Here is a 26,229-nt window from a genome sequence, read left to right as displayed (position 1 = left end):
TTGTGCGGAATTTTTTTTTTTTTTTTTTTTTTTTTTTTTTTTTTTTTTTTTTTTTTTTTTTTAACAGACAACAGCGAAATCGTTGTAGCTGTTTCGTGACAATCCACAAGAGTTCCTCAGCGGACTGGATTGGCCTCATACAGCTGATATGCATCATACACGTATTAGTCATTTACATTTCGTCCCTCAGAATATAGCCTCGCGGTCTACGGCGCTGCAGTCATGGGCTGTGCGGCTGGTCCCGGCGGAGGTTCGAGTCCTCCCTCGGGCATGGGTTTGTGTGTTTGTCATAGGATAATTTAGGTTAAGTAGTGTGTAAGCTTGGGGACTGATGACCTTAGCAGTTAAGTCCCGTAAGATTTCACACACATTTGAACGAATATTGACATCCAACGGTTGATTGCTTATCCCAGTCTACTCTGTTCAGGAACCTCTATTAACTGCATGGCACTGTAACGGAGCGGTAAGAGCGACTGAATGCCTTGCAGAGGAATTGTATTCGATTACCAGTACTGCTGGAAAGATGTCCGTGGCGGGAGAATAGCGCTTTGTATTTGGTCTAGTGAGGCTAGTTGAACGGCTATATGAGTGAGATATAGCGACCCAAAGGTCTGGAAAATTGACAGCGGTGTGCTGATCCCATAGCTCTTCTTACCACACCCACATGACGCCGTCTGGCAGAGGGAGACAGGGCGACCTACCTTCACAGTCTGGTTCTCATTGTCTGATGGCACAGGTACGTTGGTTGTGCCCCTGTATAATTCTGGGGCTGTAGGTGATACCGCCGGCCGCGGTGGCCAGGCGATTCTAGGCGCTTCAGTCCGGAACTGCGTGACTGCTACGGTCGCAGGTTCGAATCCTGCCTCGGGCATGGATGTGTGTGATGTCCTTAGGTTAGTTAGGTTTAAGTAGTTCTAAGTTCTAGGGGACTGATGACCTCAGAAGTTAAGTGCCATAGTGCTCAGAGCTATATGAACCTTTTTTGTAGGTGATACTACATGTGGCAGGGGTAAAATGCAGGGAGCGAAAGGCTATTTACAATTTGTACAAAAACCAGGTGGCAGTTATAAGAGTCGAGGGACATGAAAGGGAAGCAGTGGTTGGGAAGGGAGTGAGACAGGGTTGTAGCCTCTCCCCGATGTTATTCAATCTCTATATTGAACAAGCAGTGAAGGAAACAAAAGAAAAATTCGGAGTAGGTATTAAATTCCATGGAGAAGAAATAAAAACTTTGAGGTTCGCCGATGACATTGTAATTCTGTCAGAGACAGCAAAGGAGTTGGAAGAGCAGTTGAACGGAATGAATAGTGTCTTGAAAGGAGGTATATGACGAACATCAACAAAAGCAAAACGTGGATAATGGAATGTAGTCGAATTAAGTCGGGTGATGCTGAGGGTATTAGATTAGGAAATGATACACTTAAAGCAGTAAAGGAGTTTTGCTATTTGGGGGGGGGGGGGGGGCAAAATAACTGATGATGGTCGAAGTAGAGAGGATATAAAATGTAGACTGGCAATGGCAAGGAAAGCATTTCTGAAGAAGAGACATTTGTTAACATCGAGTATAGATTTAAGTGTCAGGAAGTCGTTTCTGAAAGTATTTGTATGGAGTGTAGCCATGTATGGAAGTGAATAGAAGCTTTCGAAATGTGGTGCTACAGAAGAATGCTGAAAATTAGGCGGGTAGATCACATAACTAATGAGGAGGTATTGAATAGGATTGGGGAGAAGAGAAGTTTGTGGCACAACTTGAATAGAAGAAGGGCTCGGTTGGTAGGACATGTTCTGAGGCATCAAGGGATCACCAATTTAGTATTGGAGGGCAGCGTGGAGGGTAAAAATCGTAGAGGGAGACCAAGAGATGAATAAGCAGATTCAAAAGGATGTAGGTTGCAGTAGGTACTGGGAGATGAAGAAGCTTGCACAGGATAGAGTAGCGTGGAGAGCTGCATCAAACCAGTCTCAGGACTGAAGACCACAACAACAACACGACACTACATTGGCAATGTCTGCCACCGCTTTATAACATGTTTATTCTGTACAAAGGGAACGCTAGTTTTGTACTTCTCGTCGAGGTTTGTGAAGCTACGAGAAGTGGTAAATCGGCCTTAACGGCGGAGTTGCTAGCGCGGCGTAGCGCAGCAGGCGAGAGCGCTAACGCTGTTCTGGCTGCAGCTGATACATAATGAGCCAGGGCCGGGCGAGCGTTCGATCACTCGACGGCCGGAAACCTGTGCCGTGGCGGCGCTACAGGCCGGGCCGCCGTAATGAGCACCGGAGGCAAATTTGCTCGCAGACGGGACGCGACAGCGCAGCGCCGGCCCCACGCTGTAATTGACTGGGGGAGGCCCGCGCCGCTTCCCTATTCCAGCCGCGCTCGCACACACACACACACACACACACACACCCAGCCCGCTCTCTGACGCTCATCTCGCCTAATCTGCGCCGCACTGCTCGCATCACTGACAATCAGGCGACCACTTTGCTCCGTGGCAGTTCGTTGACATTACGTGCCAGTCGCGGCCGGTTATCAAAATAGCGAAACACCTGGATGCACACGATTAATCCCCCGTTGGACAGCGCGTAGCCTGTAGTGCGGCTGCTATTTGTCACAGAATGGGTCGGGTGCAGCCAGATCGCCAACTGTTACCTGAGTAATTTGATACCATTCGTCATAAGGTATACCACTTCATTCCGTTACCGATTTTGAAGCACAAAATCCTCATCGGATTATCCTCTCGAAAACCGTGCACAGGTGTTAGACAGTGATAATAATGTCCGTCACCGACGAATTTGTTTTGGAAGAGAATTCTGCCTTGGGCAAATACAGTTGTATTCTTTCTCACCCACAGATGTTTCGGTGGAGTGTTACTATCGTCAGAGGGTTCATTTTAATTTTTTAAACACGCATACTGATGTGCATCCGGCTGTTTGACGTCTGCTGTACAGCTGATATTTTGGTCCCCGTAGTCAACTGCGGTTTTTGTAATTTGGACATTATCGTGACTGTATGAACATCGTTCAGGCAACACACACTGTGTCACTGTTTACGAAATATTCAAGTGTACCGCCAGAACACACAAACCAAGATGACGGGACAGTTGCATATTCCATTAACGGTTATAAAATGTGTGTTTGCCAGAACAGTTTTCATAAAGGCGTGAGGACGTGGGAACTATAAAAATGGCAGATGTGAAACTTTTCAAAATTTCAGCTGTCTGCAGAAGTCAAACAGCTACATGAACTTCAGTATCTATTAGTATAAAATTAAAATTAACAGTATCTATTAGTATAAAATTAAAATTAACGTAATGACGATACTGACACTCAACTGACACATGTATGAGTGAAAGAAAGGACAACTGTGTTCCTTTAAGACAGAAACCTCTTCCAAAATGTACAGGATGTCCATGGGGAAACGTCAGTATTCAGGGATACGACAGGAACCACCATTCGAAGTAAAAATGTCCTGAAACATAGGCTCTGAAATACATACGCGAAGAGGTATGAGCACTTCTTCAGCAGAAGACATGTGTTTCACAGTAGCGAAGATGAACAAGTACTCATCGCTCTTAAGGTATGCACTTTAGAGCCCTATGTTCACTAGGTCTCTTTGCTTCAAATGACCGTCCCTGTTATAAACCTTAATGTTGACCATTCCTCGTGAGACGCCCTGTATTGATTGGAAAACAAACACGAACAAAATGTGAACTTTAACCTCAAATTTGATGGCTGGGCAGGCTTTAGGATATTGTGTAGTCATGTGCGTATTCGTTCAACCGTGCATCAACGGGGTTAGCAATGCGGAGTGTTTTCCTATCGTCTTTAAGAAACGGTATCCATGTTAGCGAACGACTGCAGATGCACTAGGCATCTGAAACATCCGTATAATCTATGGGTCTGTGGGATGGTTCCTTACGTATCCTCAAAACTGAAAATGTCAACAAAACTAAGTATAGATGATAAAAAGGTGTAGTCCCACTGCGGATGGTCTACTCACCTGTGAAATGGTCCACACATGCAGCTACTGAGGTCGCTTTGTAATCAAAAATTGGAAAATAGCGTTTTTCACATTTTCTCCAGAGTATAAAGTCATCTCAGACAATAACAACGAAAACATTAATAATTAGCTAATATATATCTACTGTTTATAAAACTTTGCTACATAAATCTACATGCATTCCGACCTTCAGCTGAATAATGCACGTTGCTCCTGCGTATTTTTTAGCATCATCCGCCTACGTACCGTTCTGACTTTTCTTCTTACCCCTTCGAATCCATCAGAGAGCTCTCGGTTCCTCGACCACCCATTGGCCTGCTACATTTCCTACCCACCTGCATTTCACTTACATTGCAATCATAATTACGTCTGCTCCTCTATTTTCTATCATGATCCATTTCCAGTCCGCTAGCTGAGTCCACACTGTTGCTTGTTGAGCAAACCTCCCACTTCAGTATTTTCGGTGTCTCAGTGCCGTAAGTCAGAATTTGGAATGCACGCAAACTTTAAACTCTCCTTTTGAGACCCATCGGACACTTAATTTTGAAAATTCTGTTTAGCTCATTAATTGCATCGGCTTACTTGGACGTTTTTGCCCGTCCACATAACTTAAGCTACTCAAACATCCATGTAGCTTACTGCTGACTTCACCTGTGAGTGTGGAGAAGTGTGCCCATCGTAGAAACTGGCATCCGCTAGCAACGCGCATTAGGGAGCACGACGACTAATTTCGACTTACGGGAGCGCAAGAGATCGTTGGTGGCCGAACACCAGCAAGACTGCGGCTAGGAAATAAAGTTCAACGAACCTTGCTTCCTTGCAAGTCAGTCAAGGATAGTGAAGCGCACGATAAGTTACATCACTGAAGTATTAAAATATCCTAAATCTATGAGTAGAGTGGATGGCTTTTGACTTCAACCAGCCTGGTTGCCTGCTGTCAGACCTTATACAGATCTCACCCGACTCGATAGCGGCGGTATCAACGCCGCAGACTGCCAACCGAAGGGGCTCATGTTCGATTCCCGGCCGAGTCGGAACGGGGTGTTGTGTTTTCCTTATCTTCGTATCGTCATAACTAACACGAAAATCACTTGCATGGCGTCACATGACAGCTTTAAGCCTGTTAACTTCGTACCAGAGTACGGCTTGTCGCTAATGGATGTTCTAAATAGTCGCAACATACTGTTGTATCGTCCTCCCACTCTTGAGACGGCTGCATGGGCACGTACCGAGGGCCAATAAATAATAATAATAAAAAAAAGTTACAGACCGCACAAACAATGAGACGCGAGCATTACCTGTGAATAACCGCTGCTCCGCAACACGTGTCTCGCAGATGGAAAATAGGAATAGGAAAATAGAATCCTCAACTCGCTGATAGCTGCCTGTCGTGGCCCAAATTGTATGGGACAATAGGCAAGAGCAGATCCCCACTTCTTCCCGTAACGGAAACCAGGTAATATGCTTCCCCCTCCTTTCACCACAGGACTAACCATAGCAACAATTTTTAAAATTACGACTTACTGTAATGCCTACAAGAGTGATCGTGGTGAACAACACTGTACACAGAGAGACCGTGGCAGAACCGTTGGTGGCAATTATTTTTCACGTCATGAAGCACCTCTACACCAGAAAATTTTATTTTAACTGGCTCTGACCGCGAAAGCCTACGCAATTGACCGAGCGGGGTGGCTCAGTGGCTAGCACACTGCACTCGCATTCGGGAGGACCACGGTTCAGTCCCACGTCCGGCCATACTGATTTAGTTTCCCGTTATTTCCCTGAATCGCTTCAGGCAAATGCTGGGATGGTTCCTTTGAAAGGGCACGACCGATTTCCTTCCCCATGCTTCCCTAACCCGATGAGACCGATGACCTCGCTGTTTGGTCTCTTCCATCCAATCAACCCCCCCCCCCCCTCCGCCCCTACGCACTTGCGTACTAAACGTTGCTTTATGGAAAAGACATTAACTGAATTATTTTTCTTTCACCGTAACGTCAACGTAGAACTTTACTAGGACCGGATTATAACTTAAGTAGCCAAGGGTGGGACAGAGAATCGACAGACACCATTTTGAAGGAACCACCCCGACCATTGGCTTAAATGGTTCAGGGAAACTGCGCAAAATCGAACTCAGGATGAAGACAGCCTGGAGCTTAGCCACCTCCTTCCGAGGGCGAGGTTTGTGTGTTATCCACTGCGCCACTTCAACCATCTTGAGAGCACCTTACTTACGGTCATCTCACGACGTATAAAATGGAGGAAACGGAATGATGTAACACAGTGTCACCGAAACATCTTTTCTTAGTTTCCCAACAGAACGATTGCCACCTAAGTTCACTGGCGCGATTCTCCTGGCAGCTGATGCGACGGTGGAAAACACCATGAGCGAGAGTGAGCAAGTAGGCCAGCCTGGATAGGGCTCAACTGTCGGGCCAGGATCGAGCGCGGCCGCGCGCACGATAAATCATTTATCGCGTACACGGCTCCCCCCCTCGCGCCTAATGAAATGGCGCGTATTTACACTGCCGCTGCAGCTGTATTTATGACTGCGCAGCAAAACGCTCAATTTGTTACTTCCGTGACGTATGCGTATCTCCACCACTGGCCTCTCTGGAGCTGAGTTTCCAGTCATTTCAGCTGGGCGGCGAAGCTGTACTCGTGCTGTGGACAGACGGGCTTTGATTTGGTTTATCTTCAATATTTATGGATAAAGAAAAGTAATACATCTGACGGGAAAAGAGGTAACAAAATTTGCTCCTTTTACTGTTGCTCTTAGCGTTCTCTGCTTTCAGTAACTATTGAAGTGTTATATCGCCAGTTGACTATTTTTTTCTCTATTTTGGTAAATATTAGGAATAACGAGAGCGTAGCTGTGAGATAATATAGGCATATGCTTCCTGAAAGTAAAAATCGCCATTACCGGTTTCGAAGTCACAGGTTCAGCCCCACATGGCTCCAAAAACATTCGCCTTTCACACACTGATGGCGCTTTATATCTGTGGTGAAAATGTATTTTAGAGGTATTATAAAAATCCTTTTTTCTTTTAAAGAAAAAAAAAGAACACTGTCGAGCTATACGGATATTATAAAATATCTTTAAGGAGGGACATGTATTTTTTGCGCTTTCCGAATGTCGAAAATTGTACATCGATGTTGAAGAATTGGTCTCTAACATCTGAAGTTCGAGATAGTAACAGAATTTACACTTTTCCTCTGCTGGAGACACATTCAGTGTAAAGGACCGTCAACACGTAAGTACTTGGTTTACATGGACGGCTGTAGACGAATATGATGAATGTCAGTGATAAAATAGTGCAGAACTGTGTTTCTGTGTAAGATGCTATGAACTGGGCCTAAATATTACGATAGGAGTTCGGCAAAACGCTTGTACGTCGATAACGATTTTCGGATTATACGACGATTTTCAGAATTATACCCATCAGAAAGTCAGCAGCTGTATTTGAAGTATAACAACGGCGAGCGTAACAAATGGTTCAAATGGCTCTGAGCGCTATGGGACTTAACATCTGAGGTCATCAGTCCCCTAGAACTTAGAACTACTTAAACCTAACTAACCTAAGGACATCACACACATCCTTGTCTGAGGCAGGATTCGAACCTGCGACCGTAGCGGTCGCGTGGTTCCGGACTGAAGCGCCTACAACCGCTCGGCCACACCGACCGGCACACACACACACACACACACACACACACACACACACACACACACACACACATCCTTGACACTGTGGATTTTCGAAATGGAACGTGCCATGCGCCTAGTTTCAAGTACCATTCAGCTTTCAAAGTCTGTTAGCCCCGTCGTGCTGGCATCATCAAGTCGGAAACCTTTCCACATGAATCAACTGAGTACAAACGACAGTTCCGCCAATGCACTGCCCTTTTATACCTTGTGTACGCGATACTACCGCCACTTGTAAGTGTACATATCGTTATCCCGTGACTTTTGTCACCTACAAAGTTGCGACCTTTTCGCGATGAGAGCTGTCGGCGAGCAGGTGCTACAGCGCTCCGCTCTCTGCGGTGATACAAAACTGATTCAGAGTCTGTAATTTCCACAGTAATAGTGTAAAACTCTGGAATTCAAGAAAGGTTTTGGTGTGTGTAATGTCTTCCATGCACCTTTCTTTCGCCTACTTTCATGGAAGGTATGTGAGTGGCTCGAAGACTTCTTAAGTAATAGAACCCAGTAAGTTGTCCTCGATGGTGAGTGTTCATCGGAGGTGAGGGTATGATATGGAGTGCCCCAGGGAAATGTGGTAGGTCCGCCGTTGGTTTCTATCTACATAAATGATCTTTTGGATAGGGTGGATAGCAATGTGCGGCTGTTTGCTGATGATGCTGTGGTGTACGGGAAGGTGTCGTCGTTGAGTGACTGTAGGAGGACACAAGATGACTTGGACAGGATTTGTGATTGGTGTAAAGAATGGCAGCTAACTCTAAATATAGATAAATGTAAATTAATGCAGATGAAGAGGAAAAAGAATCCTGTAATGTTTGAATACTCCATTAGTAGTGTAGCGCGTGACAGGGTCACGTCGATTAAATATTTGGGCGTAACATTGCAGAACGATATGAAGTGGGACAAGCAATTAATGGCAGTTGTGGGGAAGGCGGATAGTCGTCTTCGGTTCATTGGTAGAATTTTGGGAAGATGTGGTTCATCTGTAAAGTAGACCGCTTATAAAACACTAATACGGCCTATTCTTGAGTACTTCTCGAGCGTTTGGGATCCCTATCAGGTCGGATTGAGGGAGGACATTGAAGCAATTCAGCGGCGGGCTGCTAGATTTGTTACTGGTAGGTTTGATCATCAGGCGAGTGTTACGGAAATTCTTCAGGAACTGGGGTGGAAGTGTCTAGAGGAAAGGAGGCGTTCTTTTCGTGAATCGCTACTGAGGAAATTTTGAGAACCGGCATTTGAGGCTGACTGCAGTACAGTTTTACTGCCGCCAACTTACATTTCGCGGAAAGACCACAAAGATAAGATAAGAGAGATTAGGGCTCGTACAGAGCCATATAGGCAGTCATTTTTCCCTCGTTCTGTTTGGGAGTGGAACAGCGAGAGAAGATGCTAGTTGTGGTACGAGGCACCCTCCGCCACGCACCGTATGGTGGATTGCAGAGTATGTAGATGTAGATGTAGATGTAGATGTAGGTGGTAAGGCACGCATAATAACGATAGACCAATCTCCTATTGCAGTGGCGCACTGAGATGTGGGGTGGCACAGTGTGTTGCGCGTCAGAAGTGGCTGCGCAGTTGGAGCCGACAATGCCTGTACAACTCCCAATGGTACACTGATGGTGGGAACTGGCCAGCGTGCTACCTGTCAAATGCCAACTCGTTTAAATCGGCCTTGAGGTGCAAATCACATTTCAGACTTGCAGCTGGCCAGTGTTTCTGACGTCTGGGAGCTTCTCCCTCGTGTGGTGCGTGGGAAGCACGGGCAGGTGGCGGCAGATGCGTGCGGCCGCTCGGCGTGCTGATACGGCGCCGGTATCGCCGTGCGCGTCGCTCGCGTCAATACGCCGGACACGCAGCGCAGGCGGCTCGCTATCACAGCGCCAATTACCGCCCGCGCTAGCCTTGTCGCGATAAACGCGCGCGTCGCTCCGCCCTCTTTTCTGAGCCGCCGCCCGACAGCCGACAACGTCAGCCTGGCGCGGCGCTAATGAATGGCCACCTGCCCACTCCCCCCCCCCCCCCCCCCTCCAGCCCTCTCTTTCTCTTTAATGCGCGACTCCTCACAACGCTGCGACAAATGTGGGCACTGTTCACATGCAGTACACCCATCGCTGCATCGCAGCTGCCAATACCTGAAACTGAGAGAACGGGAGGGTATGCTGCAGATAACGACAAACAAAATCTTGAAATTTCCTGGCAGATTAAAACTGTGTGCCGGACCGAGACTCGAACTCGGGACCTTTGCCTTTCGCGGGCAAGCGCTCTACCATCCGAGCTACCCAAGCACGACTCACGCCCCGTTCTCACAGCTTTACTTCCGCCAGTACCTTGTCTCCTACCTTCCAAACTTTACAGAAGCTCTTCTGCGAACCTTGCAGGAATAGCACTCCTGAAATAAAGGATATTGCAGAGACATGGCTTAGCCACACCCTGGGGGATGTTTCCAGAATGAGATTTTCACTCTGCAGCGGAGTGTGCGCTGATATCAATATGCAAGGTTCGCAGGAGAGCTTCTGTAAAGTTTGGAAGGTAGGAGACGAGGTACTGGCGGAAGTAAAGCTGTGAGGACGGGGCGTGAGTCGTGCTTCGGTAGCTCAGATGGCAGAGCGCTTGCCCGCGAAAGGCAAATGTCCCGAATTCGAGTCTCAGGCCGGCACACAGTTTTAATCTGCCAGGAAGTTTCATATCAGCGCACACTCCGCTGCAGAGTGAAAATCTAAAAAAAAAATTGCTCCGAGCACTATGGGACTTAACTTCTGAGGTCATCAGTCCCCTAGAACTTAGAACTACTTAAACCTAACTAAACTAAGGACATCACACAGATCCATGGCCGAGGCAGGATTCGAACGTGCGACCGTGGCGGTCACGCGATACCAGACTGCAGCGCCTAGAACCACTCGGCCACTCCGGCCGGCTGAAAATCTCATTCTGGAAACAAGATCTTATTATGTAAACTGAAAGTGGATGAGAGAGAAAGGAAAGGGAAGAAACTGTTGATGTCAGCTGCATCGGCATATTCTCAGGAATCAGCGGCGGCGAGTGAAAATGTGTGCCGAACTGGGATTCGACGCGGGTTCTCCAGCGGCGTCAACCACTGCGCCACCCGGACACAGCGTTTATCGGCACTGCGAGGACTATTTTGGCACGGCTCTCGGCCAACCCACATTCCCACCTAGCGCCACCTATCCGCAGTCCCCCCTTGCTCACTACTTTTGCATTCGCACTGAAGGTCGTGGATTCATAACTCATCGGGGCGAATCAGTTGCAAGAATGCGTGGTGTCTGTTCTTTCGGACATGTCCGGAAGTACAGACGCCATGCATTCATATAAACAGAATCTTCATTTCTAGAACCGGGCAAAGCCAGAGTGAAATGTCGTAAAGACGGCAGAAAGGAATTCTAAGACTGCTACTAAGTAGCATGCGATGCAATTAATTCGAATCCCTGCAGGAAGACGACATCGATATGACCGACATAGATTGTGTTAGGCACTGACGCACTGCGCTGTTTAGTAATACAAAATTGTACACGTCTCAAAACGCAAAAATTTAGTGTCCTATTACTACAACATCAATGAAGCACAGTTGAAATCACTCAACTCATTCAAATAAGTGTGTGTAATAAATTGTGGGCATTTGAAATGGATTGATTACTTACGATAGTTAGGTAAAGCATGTTGACCTTTGCACTGGGGTTGCTAAGATTCAGGGGCAGGGCAATGACGTGATCATCCTTACAGGGGCAAGTGATACCTCCGGGCCCGCTCACTCCTCCTGCTTTCCCCCAGCCGTCCCTTCCCCTCCCTTTCCCTTCCCCTGTCTCCAGACAATCACAGTTGTTGTTAGTGGAAAATTGTGTTGGTGGAAAATTTAAAACCATCTCCTCCTTTCTCTATCTCCAACCAATCACAATGGAGTATCTCCAGCCAGTCATAGCACAGTATTAAAATTCCAAGATGGCAGGAATAGTGCAATTGTGTTAGTAGAATAGTGACAAACCATCTTCAGCGTATCATACCACAGTGTTAAAAATGCAAGATGATGGAAACAGACAAATTGTGTGTTTTATACCCTCTACTCTTTCTAACCAATATGAACGTAGTATCAAAAAATAGCCCAGTTATGGTAAAAGAAAATTATAACCCTCTCTCCCTTCCCTCACCCCTTATCTCCAGCCAATCACAGTGCGGTATTAAAAATTCAAGCTTGGAAACCTAGCCCAATTGTGACAGTGGAAAAGTTAAAACCCCAACCAGTCAGAGCGCAGTGACGCATAAAAATGGTGTCAAATTACATTATTTCTGGCATAAATATCTGTTCAGGCCCCGTCACCAGTCTCCCCCTCCTTGTCTCCAGCTAGTCAAAAACTCCAAGATGATGGAAACAGACAGGTTGTGTGCTTTACACCCAATCCAACGCCCCTTTCCAGTCAGTCACAATCTACTATTAAAATGGTGTGCCAGATATGCACTAAAAATTATGTAACCGGTAGTTTAAAGTGAAAGATATTCGTTATTAATAACTTGAATATTTCCGTGAAAGTCCCATACCTTAAATTAAGCAAAGGTCAAATTTATGCATTATCACCTTACACATACATATCTCTGGCGTAATATTAAAATGATTCCACGGTCAAAGGTATGCGTTATATACGCAAAAATGGGGTCTGTTTTGTCAAATTGTGCACTCCTTAAAAACATGTGTTTTCTCTGTGTTTCGTATAGGTAAGAAACTGACGTAGTAACGCTTTCAGCTACATAGTTTGAAGTACTTTTCAAGGTCAACCAACTACCCACTTCTCCCGTCTTATTTTCCATGATCTACATGTGTGCCTTTTGGATGCAATGCAATTGTAAACACCTAACGCAGTGCAAAGCCAAAGCGCTGGCTGTATTACTGCGATAAGATATTGGGAAAATGCAGTCAGTCTGCCCCATTTAAGAGTATTTCTGAGGTCTGTTGGACCTATACGAAATACGATTAACGAGAGGGTACTGTAAAAGGGCGGTAAAAATGGTTACAGGTTTGCCTAACGCTGTAGCGAACGTCACGAAAATGTTGAAAAACATGAAATGGCTGGCGCTTGAACACATACACGAAATATCCCTCGGAAACTTATTAAAAGAGTTTCTAGGAACAGTATTGAATGATGAATCCAAGAATAACTAACTATTGCCCCATACGAATCGCTCACGTAGGCTCCATGAAGACATGGTTATTCTGACTGCATGGCGCACACAGTTGCTGCTTAAGCAGTCATATATCCTGTGCTTCTGTGCTTCATACGCGAACGGAACTAGAAGGACTCTTAATAAATATTACGATGGCAAGTATTCTCTACCACCGCACTTTACAGTGGTGTGCAGAGTATGGATATAAATTATTGTCTCAGCTGTTCGTGTGGAAGCAGGAGGGGGAGGGGGGGGGGTGAAAATCCGTTAAAACTGAAACACTGATGATCAGTCGAATATAGCATCCCATCACCGTACTCCACACATACAAAACCTTAGTGTGATCTATAATCATGCAATTGTCGCTTTCATTTCGGCTAAACCCAAATACCTGACTCCCAAAACCTCGGCCGAGCGATGTAGCGCAGTGATAAGAGTCTGGAGTCGCATTCGGGAGAACGAAAGTTGGAATCCTGTGTGGCCTGTGTAACTTTCCTAAATTGCTTAACGGAAATGCGCGGATACTTCCGATGAAATTGTACGGCCGATTTCCTGCCCTAGTCCGAGATTGTACTTAGTCCGCAATAATGTCGTCGACGACGGGGCCCTAAACGCAAATATTGTTTCCTTCCAAATCTTCGAATAAAATGCAGTCCGCCCCGTCTTTCCTGTCTGTCTGCCTTTCGCAACTCGAATCCTGTATAAATTTATTAATTATTCCTCCCACCTCTCCCGACCTGTGGACACCTTTGAATTTCCCACACTTCCTACAACCTAAATCCAATGTCACAGTCGTGTCATCGCTGATTAGCAAGCCTCGGACCCTGCAGCCGTTCCACTATCATGTCACACACTTGTAAAATATCCACATCCTATCCAAAGGAAACGTGAGTCCTGCGCCCCCAGGTTAACATGTCACCGATACGGACATCTAGCCATCGTTCTTCGTTGAGCAGAATGCTCATTTCCCTCTCGCTGCCGAGGTCGCTTTTTACTCGTTCTCTTCTCGCCCTTCTCGAGAGCTCGGTAGAACCTCCTCTTCCCTAGCTTATCCATATCACATCGTTCCGGAAACACTCTTTCACATACAACCTCATCACTTATTACGTATTCCTTTCTCAAATGAGCTCTTACATTTGTCTTTATCTCCTCTCCTAACAAACCGGTAGGCCAGGTTATTAATATTAAAGGTCAATCGTTGATGGCGTAGGATGTACCAGTTATGCTTATAAGAAGATGGTGGTGATAAGTCCCTATGGCACCAAACTGCTGAGGTCATCGGTCTCTTGGCTTACACACTACTTAATCTAACTTATACTAACTTACGCTAAGGACAACACATACACTCATGCCCGAGGGAGGACTCGAACCTCCGACGGGGAGAGCCGCGCGAACCGTGGCAAGGTGCCTCGCCGCGCAGCTACCCCGCGCAGCTTTATAAGAATAGCACAGAGGACAGAGTATGGTAATAGACAATTGTATCATGCCAGGCATGCGCTTTGTTGCCTAGTTTTGGGATTTCATTCAGATGGACATGCTTAAAGAGAAATTCAAGGACAATTTAATTCATTCACCTTGTTCTTAATTGCTGAAAATGCAGAATCTAACTTGTGAACAAATCTTTACCGTGAACAGACGGACGGAGTCGCCATGGGTAGTCGCTTATCCCCTCTGGCGGCCAATTTATTTATGGAAGACTTCGAGGAGAAGGCGCTTGAATCTGCTGACTTGAAGCCCATGGTTATCTGGAGGTATGTTGATGGTACCTTTGTAGTTTGGTGCCATGGTGAAGATAACTTGTAAGACTTCTTAAGACACCTGAACTCCCTCCACGTTCCAATAAAGTTCACAGTGGAAATTGAAAAGGAGGGATGCCTTCCATTCTTGGATGTTCTGGTTCGGCGCAGAGAGGATAGCACTTTGGGACATGAAGTGTATCGGAAGCCGACGCACACGAATTTGTATTTACGTGCAAATAGCTGCCACCATCCTGCACAGACGATGAGTGTCCTCCGAACTTTGACCCATAGAGCGCGTATTATTTCTGACGAAAGCAGTCTGCAAGATGAACTTTCCCACTTACATAGAGTGTTTGAAGACAGTGGGTACTCCGAACAGCAAATACAGAAGGCACTGCAAATGAAACCGAAAGAGGCCACAAAGAAAGCAGAAGAAGATGAAGAAACCTTTAAATCGATGGCCTTCCTGCCATATGTGGGTAGCCTCTCATCAAAAATAAGACGGATTCTCAGCAGACACAAAGTGAAAGTGATTTTTTGTGCTCCACCCAAGACAGCTGCACTCGTGGGCTCCGTGAAAGATGATTTGTTGATCCGAAAGTCTGGAGTTTACAAAATTCCATGTGAATGTGGCCTTTCTTACATTAGACAAACAACTGGTACTGTCCAAGAAAGATGTAGAGAACATCAGTGGTCCACACGACTTTTACAGCCTAACAAGTCAGCAGTGGCAGAGCACTGTATTGACACTGGTCACAGTATATTGTGTGACAACGTCGAAATTTTGTCAACTACATCATCTTTTTGGGACTCGATAGTGAAGGAGGCAATTGAGATTCGCTTGACGACGAATTTAATCAATAGAGGTAGTGGTTTCAACCTTGATAAATCATGGAATCCGGCACTTGGTGTAACAAACTCACAAAGACGTCGTCACAGTGCAGCTCACAATGATATATCGACATGCCAACACAGATCGACTGCGGAGTCATAGATGTAACTCGCGCGTTGTGCACGTCTCTGCCGCCGACCAGCGTCTCTGGCGCATTTGCATCCGTGGCCGCATGCGGTACACGAGTATAGAGGGACGAAGCGAGCACTGGACCGGCAGTCTTGCGGCTCACTCTGAAGATGGCTGAACGTTATACAGCCGAAATATTAAGAAGAAGGAGAATTCTTTCGGCTGAACATCCGGAACTTAATGGAACAAACCTTTAACAGTTTTTGATGAATCTACATTTGAGATAAATCGCCCAGACCAAGTTTTATCGTGGTACGGTAGTCCAGTAGGTCTGAGTCAAACGTTCACGACGCAACTGCTTCAGAAATCCACATAAACAAAGAAACACAGGTAAAGTCGACTCTCGATTTATTGTGCAACACTGAACAACGTAATAAAAGCTTAATCTCGTTTATACCACCGCCAAATCCGTGCGAGGCGGACAAATTTTTTCCTTGTCCTAATAATACGGTAACGATAGTTTTTGGACGTCGTTGCGCAGGTGGCTAAACACGTAACCAGCCATTCAGTTGCAAGTAACGCGAAATGTAGGAACGTTACGTTTTTTAAGAAAATTGTGATGTAATATTGGTGGCTGAAGTCCGATGCGGAACCGAAACGACTGATACAGACAAGTGTCGCCAGCAGAGGCGGGGACTGGTAGCTTCTGCGGCCTTGCGAGCAGGCGCGGCCCTGGACCGCGCGGCGCGGCGCGGCGTCAGCACGGGCGAGCGCGCCTGCCGCCTGCTCAATTGAGAGGCGCGCCGCCGCTTTAGCGTTTATTTGTCTTGGTAATGGGGATATAAAAGCGCCCGAGGAGACACTTAACACTGGCGATCCATTGTGCGGCTCGTTTACGACGGCTTTCGGCGCGCTTAACGGCTGCTGCCTCCGCAGAAGCCAGCGCGGACAACTGGCGGCGCCTTAAATGTGTTTATGTAGCCGTTCCGCGGCGATCGGCCGCGAATCGTACAGCGCGACGCCCGCGGCTCTAACGCGGTGCTAAGTGATCACTTCGTGTTTCGTTACACGCGGTTACCGCTTAACGGTCGGCATCGCTGGCGGCACGTTCGTTCAGCACTAGGTCGATAAGAGAGAGGATGCCAGAAGAGATCGACCTTGGACTGTTGAGGGCAGTATCTGAGTACTGTAATATCTTGCACGTTTTAAGAAAAACCAGGTAAACTAGATGAGAATTTGAACTTGAACTTGAACCCTCCATAGAAACTAATCCACTGCACAATCTTGCTCACAATGAGAACAATTACGGACAGGTTCAAGTAAAAATGACGACGTATACAGGAACTCCACGAACAAACTTTCAGCCGGCCGCGGTGGCCGAGCGGTTCTAGGCGCTTCAGACCGGAACCGCGCGACTGCTACGGTCGTAGGTTTGAATCCTGCCTCGGCATGGATGTGTGTGATGTCCTTAGGTTAGTTAGGTTTAAGTAGTTCCAAGTTCTAGGGGACTGATGACCTCAAATGTTAAGTCCCATAGTGCTCAGAGCCATTTGAACCATTTTGAACGAATCAACTTTCAGAAATTGTCCAGGGATACTTTCTGAGTAATTTGGTACAACATATAAGCGACCAACTGTCTCCGGCGGATCTTTACAGCTTTACTGCATTTCGTTCGAATCCCGACGGTGGTACGCTCTGTGCAGACTTACGCTCTACTACAACTACGGTTCGGTAGTTCTGTTACAGTACATAAATGACGTAGTAAATGGTAGAATTAGCAGCAGTATCGTTAGCATTGGTAAGGAAAGAAACGTAAATGAATCTGAGAGAGAGAAGCTGGGTGCCGAAGACTTCTCTATGTTTTGCGCATAGTTAGAACAGCACATCGTCACGTTTTAGTCCGTGGTGCATTTGGTATCGTTAAAAAATATAAATTGCATTTTTCAAGCAATCGAAATTAGTTGAGCGTGTAACGTCTGTGCTTTTATGTAGCCAAAGCAATTACCTTTGATGCAAGTATAGTTTACAAACACAAACATAAAATATCCGTGTAATTAACCAAAATTTTTCAATACGATCAAAGGCGACGGTTGCTTTTATTATCCATAAGTGCGAAAGTTGTTTATGAATAACAGAAGCATGTTTTACGTAACCTGAACTAAGTATTGAAGCTAAGTTCGATATTTTTTTATTTGCATCTCCTTTTCTTTACTTTTACTTTTTTTGAGGCCTTGAGTTTCGTAGTGTATATAATAAACCTTTATTGGTTTTTGCGTTTTACTACAACAACTCTGTTTCACATTACAGATCAACAATTTTCGAATAAAACCAGAACTAAAGTTTGACAGTTTCAATTTTGCTATAAAAACAGTTTATTATAAGTAGTAGGCAGGACGATTAGTGTGCAGAACATAAATGTTTTGTAGGTTACATGACGCTTTACATGCCCTCACTCAGTTTCGAAGGTAATCTTAAGACACTGATTGCATACGCAAACGAAGCGATGAAAATGAAGTAACGCCCACAGTCTGAAACCGCACGACCGCTACGGTCGCAGGTTCGAATCCTGCCTCGGGCATGGATGTGTGTGCTGTCCTTAGGTTAGTTAGGTTTAAGTAGTTCTAAGTTCTAGGGGACTTATGACCACAGCAGTTGAGTCCCATAGTGCTCACAGCCATTTGAACCATGGGTATCTTACACCAAAATTCTTAGAACAATCTCTGAAAGTTTGTCGGTCGAATTCTCATTCGCCCTGTATAGTTACATACATTCTCCGCAAGCATCAGCACAGTGTATCTTGAAGGGTAGTGGCGAATATCTGTCCAAATCCATTTGTGTACTGAGGGGAAAAAATCATTGTCTGTGTTTCTCATTAATCTCCCTTATCTTGTTACTGTGGCACATAACTCGAGTTTCACGATCATAAGTGTGGAAATGCTGCCGAGGCATTTCTCGAATACCGGTTCTCTAAAATTACTCGACAGAGTGTACCGAGAACAAAGTCGGCTTTCTCCAAAGGTTTACATTTACGCTCCCTGAGGAGCGCTATTAGACTTTCCTGTGGACTACATCAAACTTTTACTATCCTACGTGTCCGTCTCCTACTATCATGTCTATTTGATAAGGACCCAAAACACTGGACTAGTGCTCGAAGACTGGTCACACTAACGTCTTCTCTGTCATATTTATGGATTCGTTTTTCGTCCCATTTCATATCTGCCAAAAGACGTGAAATGCTGCAGATGTTCACCACTATCTTGCAACCAGGTGCTAATAACGAAGCTATTGCGAGAATTTAAACGTCTATTTCTAATACAACGCGGATAAGTGATCATAAACGAATTTACATAAGATACAGCTTCATAAAGTAGGATTCATTTCTCTTTTACTATAACTCAGTGATTGATATAACAATTCTTTTTTCTGTTATTTATCCAGACGACATTAGTGACGCATGACTGACTTCGACTGTATGATACATTCATCATCGGATCTGTAAACGATGAAAACGAAGCGCAGGGAAACTAACAAATAAATAGTAAAATCATCGAAAGATTAAAACTGTCGTGCAAAGCCGACCTGTGTAGCCGAGCGGTTCTAGGCGCATCAGTCTGGAACCGCGCGACCGCTGTGATTGCAGGTTCGAATCCTGCCTCGGGCATGGATGTGTGTGATGTCCGTAGGTTACTTAGGTTTAAGTAGTTATGAGTTCTAGGGGACTGATGACCTCAGATGTTAAGTCCCGTAGTGCTCAGAGCCATTTTTTTCATACGAAGTACTGGTCACACATGTGAAACTAGTAGTTCATGAGTATCGAGATGACAGCAGATATTTCGCCATAAATGTGAATGTTTGCCTAAAAAAAAAATACAGCAGAATGAATGGTAGTATCAGCTCTGTGTTTCTCAGTCGTATCTGGACTTGAGTGTGTTCAGAGAGTGGAAAGGACAAAGTGTGGCGTTACACGCATGTGCGGCGACCACGATCGCTTTCGTGACTGCTCTTTCTTTGGTCGTCGTGTTTTATTGGCTCGCGTGATGAAAGAGACCGCGCCAGGCCCGAAGTCATGGTGGCCTTGTCCGTAGCTGCTGCCAACCACACACGTGTTCTGGCGCCCTTGTTCACACACTAGTGACCAGTGATAAATGTATACAGCATTAAGTCCGCATAAAATACTCCTCATCCCTTCCATTTAATACTTTTAGTGGGTACCTGCCCATTGCTTGGCCAACTCATCAAAAGAATCGTCAAATTTGCTTTATGTGTAACAGAAACGAGAATGGAAAGAGACTGGAATCACTGCGTGGGCCCACCTCTCCCAATGTAGATATACCTACACGTAATTAATTACGGGACTGTTCTTCGACAGAGATTGGCCGATTGGTATGTTGATCACGCACAGCTGAGCTTGCAGTTGCGTCTCGGATGAACTGGATGTCGGAAGGACGAACAAAGCATGACTGCAGTGAGTCCAAAAAGTATTAGTCTGGCTGTATTTTAAAAAAAATAACTGTCTGTGGCACTTGACAAGAAGCAAATACAAAATCTGAAGAGCCAATCCCGTGGGAAGTACCTCTGTAACTAATTTTTGTTTAAATGCAAGAAACAAAATACGTTCATAGCAACAACAAGGTTAACAAAATAGAAAGTTTCTTACAAAAGCTACTTTATAAAGTATTCGTCTACCAGCTGAATATGCGTAAAATTCGCGCACCGGGACTAAACTTTAATGCTGACCCACGGCACACCCTATGTGTCAACTGTCCGCAACCACAATCTGTCACCTGATGTGGTGTTCAGCTGCGCCGGGACAGTGGAGCTGGCATCATGGCCCCTAGGGGTATCGAGATAACGCTGACTACAGGAAAACGTATTGTACACTTGCATAATCAGTACAGATCCTCATACGAGAAGTAGATCGATGGTTCGGCCGATAACAGATCGCATTTGCGTAAGCAAAAGATAGAGAAACGAGGCACGGTTGGGACGGCCTCGCTCGTTGCCCGATGAGGACGTGAAGTTTGTCGTGATAGTAATCAAGAAAAATGCTAAAATCAGCGCTGGCTGAGGAGTTAGGATCGAAGGGCAAGAAAGTATGTGCCAACACAGTCCGAAATACCTGCAAGAAGCACGGATATAACGACTGGATGCCTCGCAACAAATTTTGGGTCAGTGAACAAAATCAGAAGAAATGTCTTGATTTTGCCCAGTAACATAGATTCATGACGAAAGACTACTGGAATAGAGTCATAATTTATGATGAAAGTAAATACAACATATTCGTGTCGGATGGCTTTCCAGCCTAGGCACACTTGGTACTCTGCTACCTCCTCTTACTATGGCAACTGTCAACCAACCGTTCCCATGAGAGAAGGTATCGTTTATGTCCAAACTAAAATTAAGAGTACATCCAAGAAACACACATGGTCCATCAACGAGCGCGTTGGCGGCGACTCTCTTCACTGGGATGCGATTTTTCTTGTCTCCTGATGTTGTTGTAAGTTCAATGTTTTCTATATTTTTGTAAACTGTTGTGCGACGACGAGGTCGATATCTCCTGTACGGCATGTTGGCGGCGTTCAATGCAGTTGCCTGTGCAGCAGCAAGACACAGACTGCGCGTAGCGCGAGAGCGCGCTCGCTTATATAGAGTGCGAAAACTTTGACCTTAGATAAGGGACTTGGAGTTTTCGCAGTGGCCAGCGGAACGTTATCCCGGACGCGCACACTGGGTGTTCGAACCTGCGACCGTAGCAGCAGCGCGGAACAAACAAAAAGCAAAGAAAAGTCGTTGGCTCCCAGTTCCTGTGTCACACATTCATTTATGTTTCTGTAACTACGAATACCACTAGTACTACCATTTACTACGACATTTATGTGCGGTGCCGAAACTACAGGAGCGGGTTATAGTAGACACCTACTCTAGGCGTGACTCATTCCATTCACTCTGCTTGTTGCAAGCAACCCGTTGCCAACTCGCAGGCAGTGTAGCGCCGGATGTTTTCTCGTTGCAGACGGTTCTGCGCCGACGAAGTCGACTGGAGCGAAACGGAAGAAGGAGGCGAACCCCAGCGGCGGCGCGGCGGGCGGCGCGGCGACGGGGGCGGCGGGGGCGAGCGGCGGCGGCGTGGCAGGCGCGCCGGGGGCGGCGGCGGGCGTCGCGGCGCCCAAGACGCCGCCGGTGGACATGAGCGGCGCGCTGAGCGACGGCGGCAGCGGCGGCGCGCCCGGCTCCGACAGCGACCGCAAGCGCAAGAAGGCGCGCACCACCTTCACCGGCCGGCAGATCTTCGAGCTGGAGCGCCAGTTCGAGCAGAAGAAGTACCTCTCCTCCTCCGAGCGCGCCGAGATGGCCAAGCTGCTCAACGTCACCGAGACACAGGTGCGTGCCGCGCCGCCTTCCCTCTCCCCACGTCTTCCTCGTCCCACTCAAATGGAGGTCTACCAAAAGTCTTTCCAGCACACCGTCATGTGGTTTGGGTTGGGTTGTTTGGAGGAAGAGACCAAACTGCGAGGTCATCGGTCTCATTGGATTAGGGAAGAACGGGGAAGGAAGTCGGCCGTGCCCTTTCAAAGGAACCATCCCGGCATTTGCCTGGAGCGATTTTAGGGAAATCACGGAAAACCTAAATCGGGATGGCCGGACGCGGGATTGAACCGTCGTCCTCCCGAATGCGAGTCCAGCACCGTCATGTGACAGACCGTTCAGCGCCAAGATGACCACACCTCGTCTGCACTACATGGCATGAGCACAGTGTTATAAATGCCTCTTCCTGGGACTACTTTCCTGACTTACCTGTAACACAATGACAGTGACACTGAAAAGGTTCTCAGCGACCAGTATTTCAGTGCACGTCATACTTTCGTGATGCGGACGTTATCGTGTTGTGCTGGTTTACCGACGTATTGGACGCCACATGCTAGCAGATGGAGCGAACAGTCGTCCCGTCTTAGTTTGTTGTTACGTACGTGATAATATATAAGTCATCTTGGAATGTAGAGTCTCCTCACAGCTTACCTAGTTCGTGTAAGAACATGAGCCGCAAAAGTCGTTGTAGGAGTGGAAACTGAACTTACAGACGGAGATCATTAAAGCTGATTCTCATCGATAAGAAGAACATTGCTACGACAGTGATTGTTGAGCATAAGTTTTGTCTAGACAACACAGTGTGAATCAAAACAATGCACAAAATGGAAATTGCTTTTGCTAGAACTGCTACTTCCGCACGTCTTTTATGACAAATGAATGTGAGAAAGGGGCTACGGTGATGCAAGTATCACTAAAGAGAGCCACTGAACCACCTCTCTCTCTCTCTCTCTCTCTCTCTCTCCCCCTCTTTCTCTTCTCCCCCTCTCTTTCTCTCTCTCTCTCTCACACACACACATACACACACTACAGCTACATATATACTCCGCAAGCCATCGTTTGGTGGGTGGCGGAGAGTAATCTGTACCAGTACTAATGACTTGTTCTTTCCTGCGCCTGCTATACGGCTCCGTATGAGCCCTAATTTCTCGAGCTTCGTGGTCCTTACGCGAATTTCATGTTCCCGGCGATAGAATCGTTCTTCAGTCAGCTTCAAATGCCGGTTCTGTAAAATTTCTCAGTAGTGTTCCGCGAAAAGTAAGTCACCTTTCCTCCAGGGATTACGACTTGAATTCACAAAGCATCCTCCGTAATACTTACGTGTTGTTCGAACCTACCGTTAACAATTCTAGCAGCCCGTCTCCGAATCTTTTCGATGCCTTCCTTTAATGCGAAATAGTGCTGCTCCCAAACAACCGAGCAGTAGTCAAGAACAGTACGCACCATCGTCCTACATGCGGTCTCCTTTACAGATGAACCAGAGTTTCACCGTATTCTCCCAATAAACTGAATCTGACCATTCCCCTTCCTTATGAATCCTCGACAACCGGTGTGGCAGAGCGGTTCTAGGCGCTTCAGTCCGGAGCCGCGCGACCGCTACGGTCGCAGGTTCGAATCCTGTCTCGGGCATGGATGTATGTGATGTCCTTAGGTTAGTTAGGTTTAAGTAGTTCTAAGTTCTAGGGGACTGATGACCTCAAAAGTTGAGTCCCATAGTGCTCAGAGCCATTTCAACCATTTTTATGAATCCTCACATACTCATTCCACTGCATACCGCTTTACAACGTTACGCCAAAATATTTAAACGACGTCCCTGTATCAAGCTTCGTGTTACTAATGCTATATTCGATCATTATGGTTTTGTTCTCATCTGCATTAACATACATTTTTCTAGGTTTACAGATAGATGCTATTCATCACATCAAATAGAAATTTTGTCTAAGACATCTTGTATGATCCTACGGTCACTCAACGAAGACAGCTTGCCGTATACCACAGCATCATCAGCAAACAACCGCAGATTGCTGCCCAACCGAGTCCGCCAGATGATTTACGTATATTGAAAATAATAGCGGTCCTATCATATTTTTTAGGGGTACTCCTGATACCCTTCTCTCCGATGAACACTCGCCTTGGAGGATAACGTACTGAGTGCTGTTAAGATGTCTTCGAGCCACTCACATATCTGTGAACCTGTCCCATACGCTCGTGACTTTGTTTACAGTCTACAGTGGAGCAACGTGGTAAATGCTTTTGGAATTTTGGAAATGTGGAATCTGCCTGTCGTATTTTATCCGTAGTCCGTAGTGTATCATGTGAGAAAAGGGCGACCTGAGTTTCGCATTAGCGGTGATTTCTAAAACGGCGCTGATTCGTGGACAAAAGGTTTTCCGCCTCAAAGACGCCACCCGTAGCGTTTATACCGTAGTACGAGGTCCACTGTTTTCAGGATTTGGCGCATTTATTTTACTGTAACTTTGTGGCCGGATGCCCAGCCTGCCGCAAAATTCGTCAAGTAATCTAAGGTAGGGGAATCGTGCAGGCCCTCTGTCAGTCAGTCGCGTAAACTCTTTTTTTATTTATTCTGTACTACGTTATTGGACTTTAACTGATTGTTTATCGTAATGTCTGATGCGGAGATTAGGGACTGGCCTAGAATTGGTCTAAACTATCGTGGAATGCAGCGTAACAAACACACACACACACACACACACACACACACACACACACACACTGGCCTGTGAGCAGACCGACTTACTAACGTTACTCTGCCGCACGGATCCCATCGGGATCCTATCGTGATCTCAGTCAGCTCCCAGTCCCTTAAGCCAGCACACTGCGCGGTAACTATATCAATTCTGTACGTTAATTCTTACAAAGAAGAAAACCGCAACCAGCCACTATTAATACTGCTATTTAATTAGGTAAATTGCGCCATTAACGGTTTCGAACTGCAAGTTCATCGTCAGACGTCTGTTCATATGATTTTCAAGATACACTTTACATTATCGTCCGTTTTCGATTTTTATTCTTTCTCTGTGGCGAAGTATTTTTGGTGTGTTGTTGTCGTCGAAAATTCCTTCCGCGCGATTCGACGGCAACACACCAAAAATACTTCGCCACAGTGGAAGAATAAAAATCGAAAACGGATGATAATGTAAAGTGTATCTTGAAAATCATGTGAACAGCCGTCTGATGATGAACTTGCCAGTTAGAAACCTAAATAAATAGCTGTATTAATAGTCACTGGTTGCTGTTTTCTTCTTTGTAAGAATTAACCTACATTAATTGCACACAACCACGGTCTCAGCATGTCAGTTTTAGACAAAATAGCATATATCAGTGCTGTTTCTATCCAGCAAGATATTGGAGAAAGTACAGTTTAGGTAAATCGATTCATCAAACCATTCTAAGCTGGTGATTCATCATATGTCAGTTGCGCTGTGCAGACAAACTTGGTCCGTAACGTTGCCTTAGGCTCCGAGTGACTATTTCTTTTTATCATATTATTCGTGACGCGGAATATACCTGTGATAGTTTCTACTCATAGTAGTGCCCGATGAGGGAGTGGTTCTCTTTTGCAAGGACCGAAGCCCAATTTGATGTGAACACACGTTTCCCTGAAAGCCGGGATTAAGGTGTCAGCAGATTTATGCCGAGAACTCGGCGGCAAGTACCAGGTGCGACGCTCTCGGACAGATAAAGTAGGCAGCCAATATCAGGCAGTGCTTTACGACTGCATCCGGAGCGATTAGCGCCGCTCTGGGCGTGGAAGTGGAGTGCGCCGTCTAACGTTGTTTTGCTGCTCGCCTCCACTGAAATTGCGTCTTCGCAACAGTTTAGCTGCAGCCTTGTTTCGCGAGGCGTAATGGGCTTTGCTGGTCGCGGACGTGAATTATTTCTCGGCCTTTCCCTGGCCACAAATCACAACGGGGAAATCGCTGATGTCCGAACACTGGGCGTAGCAGTTGGCGCAGTGAAAGTCGGAGGCACGTCGCTAATTCCCGTTAGAGCAGCTCTTCTTGTTTCAGCGCGGCGTTTCGCACGCGCAGCTCGCTTCCTCCTCGGCGAGGAACGGTCAGTGGAAGAGCGTCCGACAAGATGCCAGCTGCCGCCTACGTTACTCACGTCTGAATGGCTAATTACGGCTCCGCATAAGCAGGACGGAGAACTTACTAACGACGCACATCTCACCATGTGGGATTCAGCTTTCTCCAAAGAGGACGTTGAGGTTTCACCAGAGGGCTTAGCTGGTTCGGAAGGAGACTAACAGTTGACACGATAA

At 46.2% G+C, this 26,229-nt stretch overlaps 1 protein-coding gene across 1 annotated transcript in view; it reads left to right on the top strand.

The window, feature by feature from the left end:
* The window catches only part of LOC126481846 (homeobox protein abdominal-B-like), a 581,297-nt gene that overhangs the window by 431,240 nt on the left and 123,828 nt on the right, over window positions 1-26,229 (top strand). The window contains exons 3-4 of the mRNA XM_050105805.1: window positions 21,592-21,659; window positions 21,768-22,119. Of these exons, the coding sequence (XP_049961762.1) occupies window positions 21,592-21,659; window positions 21,768-22,119 (420 nt within the window). The remainder of the gene's footprint in view (window positions 1-21,591; window positions 21,660-21,767; window positions 22,120-26,229) is intronic.

Source organism: Schistocerca serialis, chromosome 5, assembly GCF_023864345.2.
Source record: "Schistocerca serialis cubense isolate TAMUIC-IGC-003099 chromosome 5, iqSchSeri2.2, whole genome shotgun sequence".
NCBI classification, from domain to species: domain Eukaryota; kingdom Metazoa; phylum Arthropoda; class Insecta; order Orthoptera; family Acrididae; genus Schistocerca; species Schistocerca serialis.
The sequence above is the reverse complement of the archived record's forward strand: the minus strand, read 5'-3'. Positions and strand labels throughout refer to the sequence as shown.